Genomic DNA, 20,169 nt, shown 5'->3' on the forward strand with positions numbered 1-20,169 from the left:
CGCACTGAAAGGAAACTTCTGCCCTGGTTTCACATTCACATATCCCCAATAACATATTGTGAAAGGAGGTTCCAAAGCGGTCCTTCTTGTGTGGTGCTCCGTTCTGCAGAAAGCCAGCCACAAGGTCAGCTTTAAAGGGACACTGAGGAGAAATTGAAGTTGACTTGCATCGACAGAATACCAGCTCCTGATTACAAAAACGCCATTCATACTGACAACAAAGCTCCTGTAACATAGAAAAGAGCAAGAACCAAAATACAGGTATCGCCGCCACAGGCCAAACTCGCAAATACAAGCTTCATGGCGTCATAGGCCAAAACAGTGTTGCTAGAACCAATGGTTCTAGCAACACTAGGACACGAGAAGCTACGAATCACTGAGGCGCAGCAAATGCATGCGCAAATCTCCTTGATGTCGCCAGATGGCGCCACGTACCCGATAGCTACGCGCGCTCCTGCAGCATCAGAACCAATCAGCGCTTGCTCTCAGCGCTATGGGGGCTCCCGGTATTCCGCTAACGGTAACAAGGTACACGATATGCTAAAGGCGTCTATTTGCGAGAACTTCGTTGACGACTTCGAGAACGGGATCCATTGCAACGCTGGCAAAACGCCGGTGCAAATGTAAACGAAGCGACGGCCGCAATAGCCGATAGATGCCTTCAACGTGCGGCCGGCGGTAGCTTTCTTTTTGGCTGCTGCTGGGTCGCACTGCTGGCCACCAGAAATCACGGAGTCTGCGTTACGTCATGTGAATGTCATGTTTCACGTCACTTAGTCCTCTGTCGTCATAGCAGAATCCCAAGTTTGAATCTGAGCAGCGGGAAAAACTATTTCAACTTCGAATCCAAAGTTCTTAGAAATAAATGCATCTTTTGCTGCCAGCCAAGTGGCAACAAAGCCATGAAATGCCGAACTATCGGATTTTGCTATAAAAAAAATATTAATAGAGCTCTCCTCAGTGTCCCTTTAACAAAACCATGGTCATTGGCTACGAAAGCCAAAGATGCAACCAACTGACAGCACCAGCTTAAGGATTTTCACATGCGCAGTAGTGGGAATGGCCACAAGTGTTTTTTGGCATGGGCAAAAGCTTGACTTTATAGTCGCTTCCTCATATTCTGTAGCAGGGGCCCCCACTGCCGAGGAATGACACGAAAGCAAGAATTAATACACTAAGTAGATATGCCCACCAAATAAAAGCATGTTAAATGCCCAGATGCCCCACATGTGGAATGCAAAACTAGCAGGCACAGAGAGGCTGCCAGGGAAAAAGAAGACATGAAAAAAAAAAGTCAGCGGCACGCACCAGCCCCTGTGCCACCCATTCTTTTCCATTCACTGAAAGATACTTGGAGCCATTCAGTCTCTCCAACTTCGATCAAAATGACTCCGCCACATGCAAAGTCACTGCAATTTTTAAGATTCATAGTGTGTCCCACTGAATCAGCCACGACTCAGATGTGCTGCCCTACAGGCACAGCTGTCACATTTAAAGTCACATTCAACGAGTGACATTCACGTTTAGTGTCACTCGCACACTGTCACACGGTGAACTTTCGTGACACTCGCTGCAGAATGCACTCGCCCCGTAGTGAGTTTGTCAGTCTCACCCCACTTGGTCCAGTGAAGCAAGTGTGTAAATCTCAACAGCAGTGCTCTCACATAAAGCACATTTTTCTTGGAGAATCAAAAGGTCTCAAGATCTCTATCTTATTTCTCTTGAGTGTGTCTTTCAATGGCCACTTTTTGTAAGCCATCAGCAGCTAAAATAATGTGCACACTTGAACACTTACTCTCACTCTCAGTGCTAGCGTGGTCACGTTGTTGTTTCGTTCGATGGCTTGCTACACGCTTGCTTGCAGCTCAATCTCAAGACGCGTGAATGCAGTGCAAGCCTGGGCTCGCACGCAACATACTACTGCTCTGACACGGTTGCATTCTTCTGTTTGCCCCAAAGTTGCCCCGTCTGTGCGTTCCACTGTGTTTGTGCCTTGTTGGTGTGTTCTGGACTGCCTTCTTGTCTTGGACTGTGATGCTTTTTGCAATCGACAACGTGCAATCAGGTGCTCAAATAAACTCCGAAAATTAGCTCGGAGTAATTGTATTCAGGATAAAATTGTATTCTTGCAGTATCTCCCCAAAAACAAATTTATTTCCACGGAGTGCTACATCTAATGTCAAGTGACACTTCTGTGTGCTGTGTGAGAGCGCACACAGTGCCACTTAACTTGCCCATGTGACACGGGCTATATGTTCAAGGTTAGACACACGCGCATTAAAACTGTACTAAGGCAAAGCTGACAAGAGAAAATGGCCAGATGTAGTCTTATGTCTCCCCATCAGGAAACCACATGGGTTCTTTCATTACATGCTCTGAATGCAGACGAAAGATGAGGCCCTAGTAACCGAGGCCATATGACTGGAGCACAGGGCCAAGATCGTGGCCAAAAGCAACAGTGGAGGCTGAGTGATGGAGAGAGTTGGAGCACAAAAATGCCACACAAGCCACACGAGCTGAAATCCAGCATGCTCAAAAGGCAGCTATCACATTACGTTCTTTCGGGATGCAGTCACTTTCTTTCTCCTTACACGTTCGCCACTTCTCTCCTAGATAATGTTGGTCCCACGAGGGCATGAAATGTATACTACAGTACCACTAGATAGAATCACCGTTACCATTTGATTGATACACACAGTGAGTATGCACATTACACACTTGCCTCCCACCATCAAACATTGAAACTGCCTTTAGGTACCGAGGCCCGTGTACTGTGCGATGTCAGTGCACATTAAAGAATCCCAGGCGGCCGAAATTTCCGGAGCGCTTCACTACGGCGTCCCTCATAGCCTGAGTCGCTTTGGGACATTAAACCCCATAAACCATAAACCAAACCAAGCATTTAAGTACCACACTGGTGCGATCCCATGTAAAAAAAAAAAAACTTCCACTCACACAGCCATGGAGCAAGCACAAAAACCAGCGGCTTACCATTGAGCTCCCCAACAGGCTGGTGGCGGTTGCCTGTGATGGGCACAGTGCACGTCCCACAGGTCCCCTTCAGGTTTCCCGGCAAGATGTAGCTGAAGCCTATGTGCTCGGGGATGCTCGACTCGGAGGTGCTCCGGTAGAAGTCCACCATGTACGCCTGCCCAAGGAAGAAGGGCCTTCCTCAGTGGCCTGTGCAAGCACTCCATGGGCATGCATGCCGCAACAGTTCCAAGGGTGGGACACAGAACAATCTTTCACTGCACTGGTTGAACATACACGTCTGGCTTCCACTTGATCAACATGAGAAAGAATCATCAGCTGTCGTGAGGGCTGATAAGTCGTAAGAATCGTCAACTGAGTCGTAACAGTTTTACGCCTCCACCGTGATCCTTAATCTGCATGACCCAATTAGGAAAAAACAGCCAGCCATGTAGAAAGGTTCAAGCCAAATCACATCCCAGCGTGAATTTTAGCGTGGCCGATAAAGCCCAAGTGGGCGCAATGCCTTTCATGCGCGCACCAGCAAATGTCATTCAAGAATGGCCAATGCTGTTACATGAGCTGCGATGGCACATGGGACAAGGCATGCCAGGCTGTTTAAGGGAACACGGCCACCTCGCATCCAATCATCACACGTCCACACAACCATGCACACACGGGGTGCAAAGAGCGGACGCAGCTTCCCTCGCTGACCACGTGGTCGTTGACAGCGTAGCAAATGAAGCCCAGACAAGTCGAGGGGGGGGGGGGGGAGGCGAAGAAAAACACAGGGGAGAGAAACGAGCAAAAGGAAAACCGTGAAGTCTGTGACTGCACGGGACAACGTACGGCCACCTCTGACCGGCGCCATTTCACTGTCCCTGGAACTCGTTTGGGTTAAATCTCGACGAAAGCGGCGGCGCCTGGCTTGGGGATCGATGCTGTCGCCCCATCGAGTGGAGAAGTGGGGAGCAGGTAACAAGCAGGGTCAGTTGGGGGGGACCACTTGGGACCGTCGTCATCGGAGAGCTGCTGGACGGTGGGCAGAGGCAACGATGCGAGTCTCTTGGAGTGTCAGAGTGAGGGCGGGCCGACTTACCTCGCGGCCTCGTCTAACACAGCCTGAAACAACAACAGACCGGAGAAGCCCCGTGTCAACCGGCTGTGCTCACACCCCGTGTGCACCACCACTCGGAAGGGGGGGACACCCAAGCATCCTCACATGCAGCACACGGAATGCACACAGATAAGCACCAGACTGACAAAAAAAACGCAGCAACAGGTGCCAGGCACCACAAATGGAGATATTTAACCAGAACATCACCCTACCCAGCACCTTGCAGGCTTCTTAACAACCTCAAGTGCGTACCACACCCAAGGATAATAGCACTGATCACAAAATGCAAACCACTCTGCAGTTTTTAGGTTGTGGGCAAAAGGAAGGGGAAATCATTTCACCAAAACCTGTGCACTATACACTCACAGGGGATGACTGAAGATGGCACTTACGATGTTAGAGGGGTCCAAGACCTGCGCCTGAAAGATGACAAAGTCTTCCGGCACATAAAGGTTCCCAAATTGACTCTGCTTCTTGAACTCGTAGTCACCTTCCTTCATAACCTGCAAGCAAGATCATGGGCCACAAGGTGCTGCTTACAAGACCGAAAGCAAAATCAAAGTTTTTGTACGCATTCCAAGACTTGCTAAAATATTGTGTAGCAATGCAGACAGGCATGTACGTGGAATTGTGCGAATGTCTCAACATTTTCAATATCGAAGAAAGAAGGCAATATTCCATTCCAGTTTTCAGGCAAACAGCAATTCTGTCAGAAACTCAAATCCTTTTAAAGTATCCATTCCAAAACTTGACGGTTGGTTGGTTGGTTTATGGGGTTTAACGTCCCAAAGCGACTCAGGCTATGAGAGATGCCGTAGTGGAGGGCTCGGGAAATTTCGACCACCTGGGGTTCTTTAACGTGCACTGACATCGCACAGTACACGGGCCTCGAATTTCTCCTCCAAAGAAATCCAACCGCCGCGGCAAAAAATACCATTAAACATTTTGACAGAACTGCTGGTGTAGTTGGATTCGATAACTTATATAGTAAACTGCGAAACATCTCCAACCAAAAGTTTTTAATTTCAAAATCCCGATATTCCAGAGCCGACTTTGCTCCTGAAACAGGGGGCCGTTTGGCTTGTGGTTTTAAGTACACAGTGGGGACGAATGAAGGAGTGCGACATTGTGAGGGGTGTTAGAGGTGTGTGGAGAGAGGGGGGGGGGGGGGGGGTCGACTTGAGGTCTACGGCCGTGCAGGGATTTTTAAATTCAAAAGTTTTAGTTGGAGATATCTCGCAATTTACTATAAAAAAGAATACCACGCATTTATTTCAATGACACCGTGCAGTTAATCATGAAATACACTCAAACCTCGCCCTAATAAAGTAGAAGGGGCCCTGCTATTTCTTCGTTGTGACTGTCAGCCACCTTGGCCCCAACAATCACGTGCCAATGGGCTTACCTAACACCGATCAGGGGCAACATAGGTGGCATTCAGTCGGGTGCTGACGCATGCTGGCGTTGTTGAGACCAGCATACTCGTGCATCGTGCAGAAAAAAAGCCATACATGACTGAATCACCGCCTTGTGTCTGCTTTAATCATGGCCTGTATCAGATTCGCTGCCAAGGCAATGCACTTAAAAATTCAGGAGACAACACTTCCCGCCTTCCAGAGCGTAATCCCCCTGAGGGACCTCTATATATGCACTGAGTGCCCCGACACGGGCAAATATGGGCAGGCCAACTGAATGCGTCAGTCTACCCCCCTGGTAAGCCTCGCCAATGCACAACCATTTCATCAGTGGCCTGCATTGGCTTCAGCACCTAGGAAGCCTCCGAGGGATCATGTTGTAGACAACAGGAAGAAATGTGTTCTGAATATTTAGTGCCTCCTTCTTGGTACTTGGGCCTCTTGGGCCTCTATCTAGCATTTCGTCTCCATCGAAACGCGACGGCCGCGGCTGGGATCGAACCCATGTCTTTTGGGTCAGCAGCCGAGCGCCGTAACCACTGAGCCACCTTGGCAGCGGAAAAAATAATGGACAAAGCTTCATCTTCCAGTGACGTTGATATTCTTAAGACTACAATTTAGTGGCACCATTCTGTGATAAGTATTTCAGCAGTAACTTGAGAAAGCCTGATGACAAGAAGGTCAGTAGAATTTCCCTAAAAATTCCCTCTAATCTGCATTCTATTCAGTCACTCTTTCCCATCTGGCAAATTGTTCCCTCGTGCTCACCACGGATTTCACAAATCTTTCTCTTGTCAGACAGAGCTTTCATGCTTTACTCAATCACCTTCTCTGCATCCTTGACACGGGCAGACTGCAGATTTCTTGGTTTTGCTTCTGACAAGGCATCTTCTTTTTTGGACAGCGTAAAGTAAGCACTGATTCCTTCCTTGCTGATATCAACTGACAACAGCAGATCACTTCCTCCCGGTCTTTCAAGCATTCCCCTACGTCCATCCCCGGACCTTTCCATGTCAATTACTTATCTGGTGGAATGCGTCGATGGCTCACTCTTTTTCCTGACGACTAAGCAACACTCTCTGACACCTACTCACACCACTCTCCTTGAATCTGTGTCACCTTGTAAGAACCTGGGTGTGCACATATACCTTCTAACATATCCAGAAAGCCACACGTAAACCATGCGGAAAGCAATGTTAACCGTAAGCTGGGCAACAGTCTCCAGTATTTTTAATTTCTCCGAGCCCAATATAACTCCTTGTACCCAGAACCCACAGCTGTATTAGGCTGCGGTACGCAGCGTCAATCTGGAATCTTGGTCTTGTGAATTGCTAATCATGAAGCATGAATCGCTTCAAAGCCGTGCTTCACATTTCACACTTTCTCTCATCGTAATTTCAGTGTGGATGTTATGCAAACAACTTCCCATACCTCCCTCCTCTTACAATGCGGAAAAGTGTCAATACACGAATGTAGTTAACATTTACCGTCGAGGACCTTCGAGTCTTGCCATGTCGATGGTTTTCTGTTTGAGCATAAAGAGTTACTATGAGACGGAATGAAGCGTTATCCAGGTAAATTTGGAAGAAGATGAACACGCGGAAGAAAAAGATAGCCTCGACACAATACTACATGGGCTTCTATGGGAGCTCCTGCTAGAAGAAGAGGACCTGTGAAAAGACCTGTGGACTTGTGCTAACGAGCGACTCACCATGGCCACTTATAAAGCATTTGTGGGCATGACTGGAAAATTTTTCATCTCAGCCAGTTTTGTAACATTTTCATAACAATGCTGTCATTAAGGGTAAACTACTGCTGTAGCCAATTCACGTTCCAGCTCATATTTCATGACAAGATTGGCATTTCTTCACAACTCGTTCATCACAGAATTTTAGTAAACTTGCAATTTCCTTTCCTAAACTACAGCACAAGTAAGTAATTAACGCTGCCTTCAGAACTGCTGTAACTAACCTGCCATCATAAAGCGGCCTGTTGCACTTTGTACTGCCTTTAGTATGCAGCATGCTTGTCTTTCTGACTTCTATTTGTTGCAGCTGTCATGCTTGAGAGAAAAACACTACGATACTCCGACCAAAGTCTCATGGAAGAACCAACGTTTCGACACCAACTCGGCATCTTCTTCGGGGTTGACTGGGTGGAAGCACAAGACGCTTTTTTTAATCTTTTGCCCACTGCCACTAGGGGTTGCTGCCATGCAAGTCACAAAAAAAAAAAGTTGTGGGCCTTCTTAAGTACACTCTTAAAGAAGAAAGTGTGCTAACATTTAGGTTGCCTGTTACGGTGTCTACAGTGAGTGTCGAACGCTGCTCTTGCGATTTTGCTGCCAAAACTCCAGTTGGAGTCAGTTCCAGCGCCCTTATATGGCATGCATGAGTCTCCATCTTCTACACAATGTTCAAGTACCTCCCATCGGATTATCATATGGGATTACATTAATCTGACCCCCTAAACCACCTTACTTCATTTTCTGGGATGGGAAAACTTCCACACTTGGGGTGGGGGGGCCTCAGATTTTTCAAATTTGGCGATGCCCTATGATTGGTCACTGGTAGTCTCGCGCTGCTGATGACGTCACGACCCTCTAACTCGCAATCACAGATCGCGAGGAGTCCTCATACCCCTACTGGCACAGTGGTGCAGTGATTGAGTGATGTGCCACTCTTCTTGCAGGTGGATGTTGTAAAGAAACACAGCCACCGGTGGGGCTTGAGAGACTTGGGTTGCTCTTACCGAGCTCCCGCACGGCTCATGTGCAGTGCCGCAGTGGCAGCTGCATTGAATGCGACCGCCACCCCAGGCAGGTCGAGATGATGGAACGAGGTCACGTGATCTCTCTCAGGAAATTTCGTGACAGAAAAGCCAGAAATATTTTACGAGACGACAGACTAAAAGCTATCACACTAATAGGATCGCAGGGGTGCCACTGTGCGTGTCACATGAGTTGGGGAGCTGACAATGGCAAGGGGTGGAGACAAGGTGACACCATGAAGGCCAGGTACATTTACTGATGGAAGGGAGCCTCGAGAGAGAGGTTTACATTTCTGGGTGTGTTTTGCATGTGCCAGGGTTCTATAAGCTGCCGCCTGAATGGATTGGTCTCAGTGTTAACAACCCTGGCATGCTCAAAGTCTACCCAATGGGTCCAGGTCCTCGGAATGTTCCACAGAGCATTATGAAAGTGAGTTCATTACATGAGTGAATAGAGTCTGCAACCTATTCCTTTCTTTACATGCACTGTTACTCTTTCAGTTCCGCAGTTTTTTGCACTGGTCTCATACACTATGAACCTGTGCCAACTAGCCAAATTTGCTGTTCTAACTGGAAACACACACACACACGTTCCTTGATGCTGCGTTTCATACACTTTTGGGAGGAATGCAGCAAGCATTTGAGCAGCGAAGGTTAAAAAAAAGCACTGACCACATCCCACGAAAGCCACGAAAAATAAAAATGCCAACTCACAGCGATTTCAATGACTGGCCACTTGACACATTCAAAGTCAGAGATATTGCTATGCTGGTCATTCTCTTCACCGACTTGGCCTGCCTGTAAGAAAACATGAGGAAGAAAACATTACTGAGCCACGCTGCTAAAACTGACATCTCCACCCTATTCTTTGAGCCATACTATGCTTAACAGGTATAGCACACTCAGCTGAGTTTTCATACATTATCAAGGAGCGCAAACATGGAGCCCACGATGGCGCTTTCCACAAAAAGAAGCTGCGGCCCCCTGCATGCAGTGACTTTCACTACACCCCATAACCACATTTCAAGATGACGGCTGCCAAAAACAAATGACGCCTGGCTCTGAAAGGTGGAGCCACTGCATGTTCTTGACACTTGAGACAAAAGCTGGCACATCTTTTGCAGCTCACTGAACAATAACATCAGGCCCCGGAGGCAAATGGAGGTTCGTGGTGCTTACATCACTGTTGCGAACAGACAGGTCGATGGGGGTGATGTGGTAGGAGATGGGCACCGACTTGTACTTGCGCTTCCACAACACTATTGGGCTGTTGAACATCTTCAGGTGCACAATGGACTCCGCAGTCAGCCAGCCGGGCTCAATCTTGTCCTCACCATCTGCACAACCAGGGACCAGTCGAGTACATGCCACCACTGCAGCCTTTGGAATCCTTCAGCTGACTGCGCGCGGCAGTGAAGAAGAGAAATGGGGAACAGTGCAAAGAGACTCGCCACCCAACTTTTCTCTCCTAACAGGGCTCTTGCAGTCCCCAGCAATGCAACGACGTCAGAAAAGCCAGGCAGTAGGCTAGAAACCGCTTCCCCTCTGAAATTTTTGCAATCTCAGAGGGGTCTCACAACACACTCTGGGGTGGGGGGGTCCAGTCAGCAGAATTAAAATGAATGGTTTGATTTATGGTTTATGGGGTTTAACGTCCCAAAGCGACTGAGGCTTTGAGAGACGCCATAGTGGAGGGCTCCAGAAATTTCGACCACCTGGGGTTCTTTAACGTGCACTGACATCGCACAGTACACGGGCCTCGAATTTCTCCTCCAAAGAAATTCAACCGCCGCGGCCGGGATCGAACCCGCGTCTTTCGGGCCAGCAGCCGAGCACCATAGCCACTGAGCCACGGCGGCGGCTAATTAAAATGAATAAGTGAATGGAAAGGGGCACAGGCTATCAACGAAATTTACTCAAGACGTTCGAGCGTTTAACTACGCATGTACCGTTGGAAGCAAACGTGGGGTACAGTCAAGCCCACTTAAAACGCCCGCAGTTATAACAAACGCTCGCTTATTGCAAACAAGGGTGGTGCTACCGTCAAATTATGCCTTAGGGCAATGGCACTGCAACTCGGATGCAATGGACAAGCGCGGCCACGCAACTCAGTTATAGCGAACGAGCAGCCGCTCTGTTTCTAGCAGGAGCGGAGAGTAACAAGCGCCTCCATGACACCTCCTTCCGCCCTTTCTAAGGAAAGAATGCGACCACCTGAAGGCAAAAAATAAAATATGGGACATATGGAACGCCAATGAAACATCTTCACAAATGTGGCAGTCGAAAACACATGCCTTCAAAAGCGGCACTTACAGCTGGTGAAAAGTGCAAAAGCTTCACTTTACCTTCCTTGTATGTAACCACAATCATGGACGACAGCGACTGGTGGCTGCCGTGTGTCATCGGGAAGACTCGCAAGGCGCAGTACTTTGGAAGCTATATTCTGCTGCACTACAGGTATGATACAAAGGCCTGGACAATGCGCAACTTTTTTTTCGACGACTGTTCCACTAGACACAAATTTACAGGAGGTATGGGAGTGCGAGCTAAAGACGTAGGACAGGATTGATTGGAGAGACATGGGAGAGGCCTTTGCCCTGCAGTGCACATAGTCAGGCTGATGATGATGATAATGATGATGAAGGGCGACTTGTTCGCTGAGTGTCTTCAAAAAATGGGAAGCTCCAGTTCGTGCTCGGTAACCGCGTGGCGCACGACTCCCCTCTGACTGCGGTGACAACGCTTTTCTGCCACCAAATGTTTCGAGCCAGGCCTGCCACTTGACATTGGCATAATTCACGAGCTCTATGTATCTTACAGGTGCTCTGTCACCAGTGCATACTGATAGCAATTGACTGACCAGGTGCAGACACGTCCCAGTTTGGGTAGCTCTCTACCCCGCTGTGGAGCAAGTTCGCATGAATGTAACTCACTGCGGGGCGCCTCAAGAATTGCTTCCGTAAGGCAGAGTTTATGATTCCACTAACGATGCTTCCATCGAACATCCACGTTATTGGACGCATTTAGATTTGCGGCAACACGTCGTCGATGCGCACCTAGCCCCACCTGATGTCGCCCGAGATGACTTCATTGGAGAGGATGATGACACTGACTTTGGAAAGCCATACATTGAAGAAAATATTAGTATGCAAAGTAAATATGCTTTCTCATTGACAAGAAAATGACGAAGATGATGACGACGAAGCCGATGTTGCACTAGCTGCCATGTAGGCTTCTCTTACGATTAGTTATATCGTGCCCCTAAAGCAGCTTGTGCGTAGCAAAGCTATCAGGGAGGGGCATGTGACTGATCTGGAGAGCTTGTAAAGCGCCATAATTGGGTATAGTTTGAATAAACAGATGCGTATAACAGACTTAGACTACCTGATTTGTGTTTATTTGCTGTAACATAGGAAGTCCACTTACTACGAACTTAAGACACAACGAACGCAATCCGCGTGATCGTCAGGTTCATTATAAGTGGGCTCGACTGTACATCACGTAAGCTGCTGCACCACTTTCCGGTACAACCTGCTGTTCAGGACAGGCAAGAAGGTGGCTTATCATCTAGAGGCACGTCAGTTTCCTTGTGTAAATTCATGCTTCACAGGCTTGGTGCAAACAACGAAAGGCATCACAAGAGCAGTGTGCCACGTAACAGCATGTGCTGTACACTACTTTTGCTCCCGACAGTACATGAACACAAACCTACAGGCAGCCCTTAACACCCAAGTGATAGCAACATCATAGTTCCACACATGCACTGGATGGCGTGGGCATTTCAAACAGAGTGATCACAGCTGTACTGACACATAGTCACCTCTTTTGTGCATGGTTTCCAAAACTCAAGTGTGCCTTTCTATCCTTCCTTATGCTAATCACAGACTGAAGAGAGCACCCTACCGGCAGTTCAGACAGCGGCCAGAAGGGGCCTCCAAATTGCTGGCTAACTCTGCAGCTAGGGTTGCCGCAAGGGGAGAGACTTGAAAGTGGATGCCCCATTCCCACTACATTTTATATAGATTTTTACACGCCTACACTATGCCTGCACTAAAGAGGAAGGGATCAAGATTAATGTCAATCACTTGGGTCCTTAAAATACATGGTAAAGAAATCTGACTGCACTGTGGCTGCCTCAAATAAAGGCATCTACAACCAGGGAACCAGGCTAGTGTTTGGCAGGAGAACACCATCCCCACTGGAGTTGGGGTCACGTAATGCCAAACCACTGCCTTAGCACTAGTGCACCCCCAGATCCAAGTTTCAATGGCCAAGGAAGAGCATGCCATGGGTGAAGAACTGCTGTGCGTACCATAGTTGCCAAACATGTCGATGGCGGCATTGCGGTCCATGGTAAGCTCGTTGGCACTGACTGAGCGTGGGTGCTTGGCTGTCTCCCACCTGCGCACGATGATGCTGCCACTCTCCAGCACAATTCCGACGAGATAACGGAACTCCAGCATCTTGTGCACTGGTGCAGACACCCGGACACCCCAGACTTTCCTGCACACAGGACAGCCACTCCTGGAAACCAGCTGTACCCCGACTAGAACAGACAGCTGGGCTAGTTTGTTCTCATCCATGAAGGTTAACAAGCAGTGCAGTAAATGATGACAAAAAGAAGCCCAACTGTAAAACTCTGCACTTGTGGTGTCTACTCTTTCTTCAGTCCTTCGTGTGTCATGATCTTCGTCAAACTTGCTGTAGCCTGCCTGGATACCTCGAAGGATTGAACTGAGACACAGCCTACTAAGTCACACAAGCCGTGCTACTGCATGCAGACCTTTGAAATTTCAACCTAGAGTCTCAACTGAAGTGAGCCCAGTAACTGCTCATAACGAAAGAAAAATGATTACGGGAAATGCACTCCTGCAGACAGTGCTGTAAATATGCCCCTATCAGAGTGGCACAAAAAAAACTATCTCCGGCACACTGAAACTTACTTCATGCATAAGACAATAACTAGCACAGGCCTTACGTATGCCACAAGTAACCAGAACTACTAGCTGAAAGCACCCAGGCACATCCACTGCTGGTAAATCAGTCCCACAAGGTCAGCCCAGCCCAGTCAAGGCAGGAACAGCAGCCCAAAGAGACAAGAGACTCACGTGGTGGGGTCCTCCAGGTGCATTTCGAGTGCACGCGACACCTGCCATTCACCCAGCTGTGGGGTGCTGCCACACACAAACACCGTCTCGCCATGCAGCGTGTCTGCCTGCACCCGCAGGTGCAGCTGCCGAGTGGCCACCTGCCCGTCACCCACAGTAGGCGCCACATCTGCAACAACACCACATACCGACACTCATTCCTCCGTCCACAACACCAACATGACCAGAGCTAGCCACTAAATGTGCTTTAACACACACATTGATGTGATTGGCCCAACTCACTTCACAGCACCAATTAGGGCAGAAAAATTAAGAGTTTAAAGCAGCTTTGTGCGAGCAACACAGGTGGTTGGCAAAAGGAAAGAGAGTGGGTCTCATGACAAACCCAGAGACTACGTCTCAGCGACTTGGGGCTTCAGCACGTTGTGCAAGCCACAATGTTTCGTTTTTGAAGCGAAAAGCTTCACTAGGCTCATCAACACCGGGCCTGGCGTGCGCCATGATCAATTTTAGCCACAGCTGCGCATGCGCGAGTTCGCAGCGTGACGTCACGGGAGAGGCGCAGGTGGTCGGCAGAGCCGCCGCCGAGCGCAGCTCTACTGGTCGACCTTAGCCGTCGTTCGCACGCTCTGCGCGTGTTTACCGAGTGTGCATCGGCGTGCACTGGGATGCCACGTATGATGCTACTTGCAGCCGCCCGTTCACCACAGTTGCTACGCATGCGGAAGGAGGGCTATACAACGCGCTTGCCTACACCGCTATCGTGGTGCTCCCAGTGCATTGTGCGCGAACAGCGACAGCCATGACGTCAAACAAAGCATAACTGCAGCTTTTCGCTTGTATATCCAGGCTTAACCAGAGCTAAGCCACTGCAAATTTTTTTTTATTATTATGAAAAAAAAACTGTTCTGCATCTCATTGTGCACTCCCAAACTGAAGGTTAACTTGGGATCTACTGGTTTGGCAACATTAAAAGGAGCTTCCAACTTCACTCCAAACCTGCGCACCGCAGATGAAAATGGAAACTCGGCAGATTTTCGTCAGGGGTGCCCGTCTGAAAAAGTACTTTTCCACCTGAATTTACAGCTGGAGCTAACTGGAAGTGTGACAATTCTTCCAGCTGGACACAATTTACAGTTACATAGCCCAGCTAGACACAGGTGTCATTCCAACTGGAATTGAAAGTTTCCAGTTGGAAAGTTTCCAGTGTCACACTGCTACCATGGCCACAGCCAGTCAGCAGCGTCAATCTGGCAGGTCAGGAGGTTTTGCCTTCTGAGGAATTCCCATGCGTGTTGGCAGTGGGGCCGGTGGAGAAGCGCCGACCTTTGAGCATGCAAAAAGTGATGAGAGGAGAGGGAAAGGTGCAAAGATGCTGACATTCAAATTCTTCACTACACAATTCAGCTTCTACAAAATGCATTCAAAAATATCTTGGTGGAGGATATTCGCTAAGCAGCGTCCGTTAACATACCAGGAATTCCGCACCTTTATTGAGAGCCCCTTTCAGAGCCCCTGCAAGTTGTGCTAGTTGTGAGAGTTGTGCAAGTTGATAGTTATAAACTTATCAAGATATCAAATTTCTCAACATCAAGCAAAAGTACGCATGAGCTTATTGACATTTTGTTTTACTATGGTAGTGAATCATCTTTTGTAGAAAATGCTTCCCACTGAAGCGGGCTAAAAATGACGTTTCAAATGGCCAGCTGGGGAAAAAGCATGGAAGAAGTGTTTTTAGACGGAATACAAAAAATGTTTGAAGTGCAGATACCAATGGAATTCAACACAAATTTGATAGCCAAGAAGTATCTTGACACTTAAGATACATATTTCTTTAACTGTGCCCAGGCATGACAGCTACAAACAAATTAAAATTTGTGAGCCTAACTTATCCGAGAAAGCTTCGCACTACAGAAAAGTTGTAAAAGAAGTACTCATATGTTTATACCAGTTTAAAGGGATACTGAATAAAAACCTGGAAATAATGAGAAAGTGCTAGATTTACATTCGTGAGATACGATTGACCCAGTATGCAGTGATGATTCCGGTTATTTTTGAGCGGATGGCGGTATTTTGGGCGTTTTGTGGGCGGCCCCTGGGCCGCACTCAGCGCGCGCCTGCCTACGAGCTGGCGGGCATGACGTCGCGCCTACGCTCAGCAGCGCCGTAACCTCGCTTGGCAGTGCGCAGTTCAGGAATCCCCACCCGCTCGTTCCTCTGGAAGGCGCGAGATGCGGAGATGCGCGAGAGAGGAGAAGTGGCGGCGCACATGCGCAGTAGCGCGCGGCGGCGACGGCGGCCACCTGCGCCGAGCGTGACGTCACTCGGTTTCGCGCATGCGCAGAAGTGTCAAATCTGTAGTGTGGCTCACGCGAAGCGCGGTGTTAACTAGCTATTCAAAAAAACGGCGTCCTGACGGCGTCGGGAAGAGAGGAAGGCGATGCTGTAGGAACTGTCGGGCCAACGCACCGAGCCAGACGACACGAGTGCGCCCCCCGAGGAGACGACTGCCGACTTTTGGGCGGGAGTCGATGTAAAATTGCATCACGCAATCGCTTACAATGCATTCTTGTTCTTCGGGAGAAAAACACTGTCAGCATCCGCCGAGGATCCCGGATATGTAAAACTGGAAAGGTCTCGCGGAACAGTTGAATGTGTCAATAATTCAATACATAAAACGTGGCAGAATCGATACCCTTATCTGTAATCCGGATGGGTTCTCCAGCAACGTGCCACACGCCGGTGGCGCAACATTCGCTGGGTGTAGCTATAGAACTAGCCCGCTTTGCATCGAAAACGCAGCGGATGGTGCATTGGAATTGGCCACTGCTTACCGTGAGAAGTCCAATCGTGTTACCGGCACATTATAAACAAAATAATATCTCGAAAAATTAAGGCACACTCGGTCTCTGGGTCATTCCATGCCAAACGCACCGATGTTTGCGCTCGACCCTCTTCGATTTAGGTAAAAAAATTTGTAGCTTTAAAAAAAAAACGTAAAAAGCAATTTCCATTACCTAGCGGGAAGCAAATTTTCCCGTCATGCGACAGCCCCTTGAATTTTCCGGACTGGTCTCCATGAAAATAAATCATGATAAAATGTTTATTTCCTTATCGCTCTCAAAATTTTTTGTGGACAATGTATAGGAGTTGTATTTTTTTTACCATATGTCAAGACGTTGCCTGCACAAGGCTTTTATATTTTTCGTTCTTTTCTCTTTTTTTTGGCTCAAAACATTCCATTTGGAACTTTTTTTTTAAAGTCCACGTTGATCGCGAGAGTCTGCTCAGCCAATGAACGCTGCGGCCGATTGCTGCAGTGCCGCGTGACTGCCGCAACATTGGCCGCATTTGTTTTTCCAGTCCCGGACTACTTGCTGGCAGGTCTGGGCTTCCGCTCGGACAGGAAAAGCGTCATGGTCACATGATTTACTTGCCATAGGCTGCTTTCGAACACGGCGCCAGAGCCGGGCTCCCCCTCGGTTACCGTACAAGGACGCTGTCATCTGCTAGCAGACGATGCAAGCCACGGCCACTACGACGCCGAAGCAACGCCGTGCGCTCGATCATGATACTGAGTCGATTTAAAGACTGTACTGTCAGCTTAGCGTAGGTGCATTACAGAACTCAGCTTCGGAGGTATGCTCGCCGCTACTGCTTGCGGCGAAGTTCGCACAAAGTAGCCCAACTCGTTGCGGAAAGGCGGATAGACGAAAGCCTCCGCAAAAATGTTGACAAGCTCTATAGCTGCTCCAGTATACGAGTGGTTCACCTGCGATGCTTTCAGGTAAGCGTACAGACAGCATGTGGCAAAACAAGCGAACAAGAACCTCTTGACGACACGAGCAAACAATACGCGCTCGCAGCTCCGAACGCGCGTCCTTGTGCGGTGGATTTCAAGAAAATAAACGAAGATGCAAGAACAAAAAGTCTTGCGATGGCTCAGAGAGGAGCTACGGAGCTCATGTGAAGGTTTAACGCATGATATCGACCTCCAGGGACACGAAAAGCACTCAAAATGCACACGGAGTCTAACTTAATATGGCTGCCAGCGCGGCGCGCAGCTATCGTCTGCTGCCTTCTCAGCAGCCCGCGGACTGCCATAGGCTAAAAACGAACGCGTTGCTATGGCGATGCAAGCAGGTGGGCGGAGCTTTCGGGCTGCCCGAGAAAAACAAATACCGGACTCGAGTCCGCAAGTAGTCCCGGACAGTCCGGGACTGAAAAACAAATGCGCCCATTGTCAGCGCTAACGCATACGCAGCCCACATCTCTCTCTCTCTCTCACCACCCCGCGTACCTACGCGTACCTATAAGCGCGATTCAGGCGTCCACTGACCCAGGGAGCCAGCTATGCGCACTTCCTCTCATTACAATCATCGCAGTGTAAAACGTTGACAACGCCCTGCTTGCCAGAGCTTTCCACTAGATTCGAGGGTTTTGGCTCGAGTTCACTTCAGCCTCGTTTCGCCCAGCCTTTTCCCATATCTGCCCTCGACTCCCAGCGCCCATCACCGCTTCCCATTCGGGCTATCCGCCCGCGCAGTTTGCCAATGCGGCCCGCGTGACGAGTCGAACACCGTGTGCCCATCGGGACGATGCAGGTGAGGCGAACGCAAAGATAGCAACACAACCTTGGAAGAACGGGAACGCCGCTCGACAGGGGTGAAGAAACTGCCGCCGCCGCAGCGCGCCGAGGTCGAGCAGTGGGGAGTCCCTCAAGGACAACGTGACGCACGACGCGACGTCAGCGCCAAGGCAATCACGTGCGCCACGCGCCCCGCACACGTGGAGGGAGCCCTCTCGCCAAGCGCAGCTGCCGCGAACGGCCCAGCCGGTACCGGTTCGTCGTGAAACAAGAGACGCGTCGCAATTGCAAATTCGTCGCAGCAGACTCCGCTTTGCGTAGACGAAGGGTAGAGGTTGGCTTATGCATGGTTCAGCACATCTACAGGCATAAAACGTCACCGAGTACAGATCACCTGTTCCCGCTTTTGACGTACTCAACTTGACATTCGTTTCTTGTGTAAATACATTCGCATTTTCACGAATAAACCACTAGTTCAGCGCTGTGCTCTCCGAATCTGCATCCGTCCAATTTCGGCTCGCTATTTTTCTTCCACGAACGCCAAAACGGGTTCCGAGATTATGACGAGATCGTTCTGACAGAAGCGGTGGCATCGAATTACACAACCCGAAGTTATAACTCCCATCAGGCAATCAAAGCCGCGTCAGAAGAGGGGCAGCGACGGTTGCGCTGAGACCGCTCGACCGCCAGCGTGTGCCACAAGGCGACCCCATCACACATGCAGTGCCCTCGCTAAGCGTGTCGTGCCATACGCTGAAAATCGGCGCCGCACTCGCGTCCACGAGTGAAACAGCGAAAGCGCCAAAAAAGTGCGCAGAGGCGCCCACGCACAGAAGCAACGCACAAGCCCCGTGTTACTCCTCCTATTTCGCGGGCTAGTTACCGCAACTGAGGCATAGAAAAAAAAAAAAAACACCACCACGCCGACTGACCACTATTTTTAAACGCGTTACATTACATCTTCCTAAGCTTCCGTCGTTGCCCTCGTCAAGTATTTATCTGCGAAAACTGAAATACACAACGGAACAACTACTCGCACCGACTGGCGCGACATGTCGGGCCAGAGGCGTCTCTGGCAGCAAACAGGCAGTTCCTCTCCTCTCGTTCAAATCCACAGCTTCCCCGAATACATTTCGACCAGCGCTCTCGATATCCTAGAGCCGTCTCTCATCTCTCCTCCCCATCCTGATTAAGCCGGACCCTATCATTAATGACTGCATAATTGCATAATTGTTTTCCAACTATTCCCAACGGGTCCTCGTGACGCGCCCTCTCGCCACGGCACCCATGCATTCTCGTTCTCTTCTCTCGTCTCGACTAGCGTGCGTACGCCCATCGAGATGAAAACCTGCCACACAACGCGAAGAAGCAACGAGAAAACTACAGGCGATCAATGCGGTTGACGTCACAGAGTATGCATTAGTGTTGTGATCCTAGGGGACGGAGCAGCCGCCGACGGGTTCAGAGTTAAAGGGACAGTGAGGAGAGCTATATCAATATTTTTTTTTTACAGCAAAATCCGATAGTTCGGCATTTCATGGCTTTGCTGCCACTTGGCCGGCAGCGAAAGATGCATTTATTTCTAAGAAATTTGGATTCGAAGTTGAAAAAGTTTTTCCCGCCGCTCTGATTCAAACTTGGGATTCTCCTATGACGACAGAGGACTAAGTGACGTGAAACATGACGTGCACATGACGTAACGCAGACTCCGTGATTTCTGGCGGCCAGCAGTGCGGCCTGGCAGCAGCCGAAAACAAAGCTACCGCCGGCCGCACGTTGAAGGCATCTATCGGCTATTGCGGCCGTCGCTACCGTCGCTTCGTTTACGTTTGCACCGGCGTTTTGCCAGCGTTACGATGGATCCCGTTCTCGAAGTCGTCAACGAAGTTCTAGCAAACAGACACCTTTAGCATACCGTGTACCTTGTTTGCGCTAGCGGAATACCGGGAGCCCGCCTACTGTCGGGGAGCAGGTGCTGATTTCATGGCTTCTCGTGTTCTAGTGTTTCTAGAACCATTGGTTCTAGCAACACTGTTTTGTCCTATGACGTCATCATGCTTGTACTTGCGCGTTTGGCCTGTGGCGGCGATACCTGTATTTTGGTTCTTGCTCTTTTCTACGTTACAAGAGCTTTGTTGTCAGTATGAGTGGCGTTTTTGTAATCAGGAGCTGGTATTCTGTCGATACAAACCAACTTCAATT

General features: G+C 49.2%; 1 protein-coding gene across 4 annotated transcripts in view; it reads right to left on the minus strand.

Moving 5' to 3' along the window:
- Positions 1 to 20,169, minus strand: part of LOC149357005 (glycerophosphocholine phosphodiesterase GPCPD1-like) — an 84,473-nt gene that overhangs the window by 31,273 nt on the left and 33,031 nt on the right. For all 4 annotated transcript variants that reach the window (XR_016291763.1, XM_089584402.1, XM_089584404.1 and 1 more), the window contains 6 exons: positions 13,380 to 13,548; positions 12,584 to 12,774; positions 9,451 to 9,608; positions 8,986 to 9,069; positions 4,480 to 4,590; positions 2,992 to 3,148 (listed from right to left, as the gene is read on the minus strand). Coding sequence is in view for 3 of the 4 variants with exons in the window: in XM_089584402.1 (XP_089440528.1) it covers positions 2,992 to 3,148; positions 4,480 to 4,590; positions 8,986 to 9,069; positions 9,451 to 9,608; positions 12,584 to 12,774; positions 13,380 to 13,548 (870 nt within the window). In the remaining variant the exon portion in view is untranslated. The remainder of the gene's footprint in view (positions 1 to 2,991; positions 3,149 to 4,479; positions 4,591 to 8,985; positions 9,070 to 9,450; positions 9,609 to 12,583; positions 12,775 to 13,379; positions 13,549 to 20,169) is intronic.

The sequence above is a fragment of the Amblyomma mixtum genome, chromosome 3, assembly GCF_055824585.1.
Source record: "Amblyomma mixtum isolate Tamu chromosome 3, ASM5582458v1, whole genome shotgun sequence".
Lineage (NCBI taxonomy): Eukaryota > Metazoa > Arthropoda > Arachnida > Ixodida > Ixodidae > Amblyomma > Amblyomma mixtum.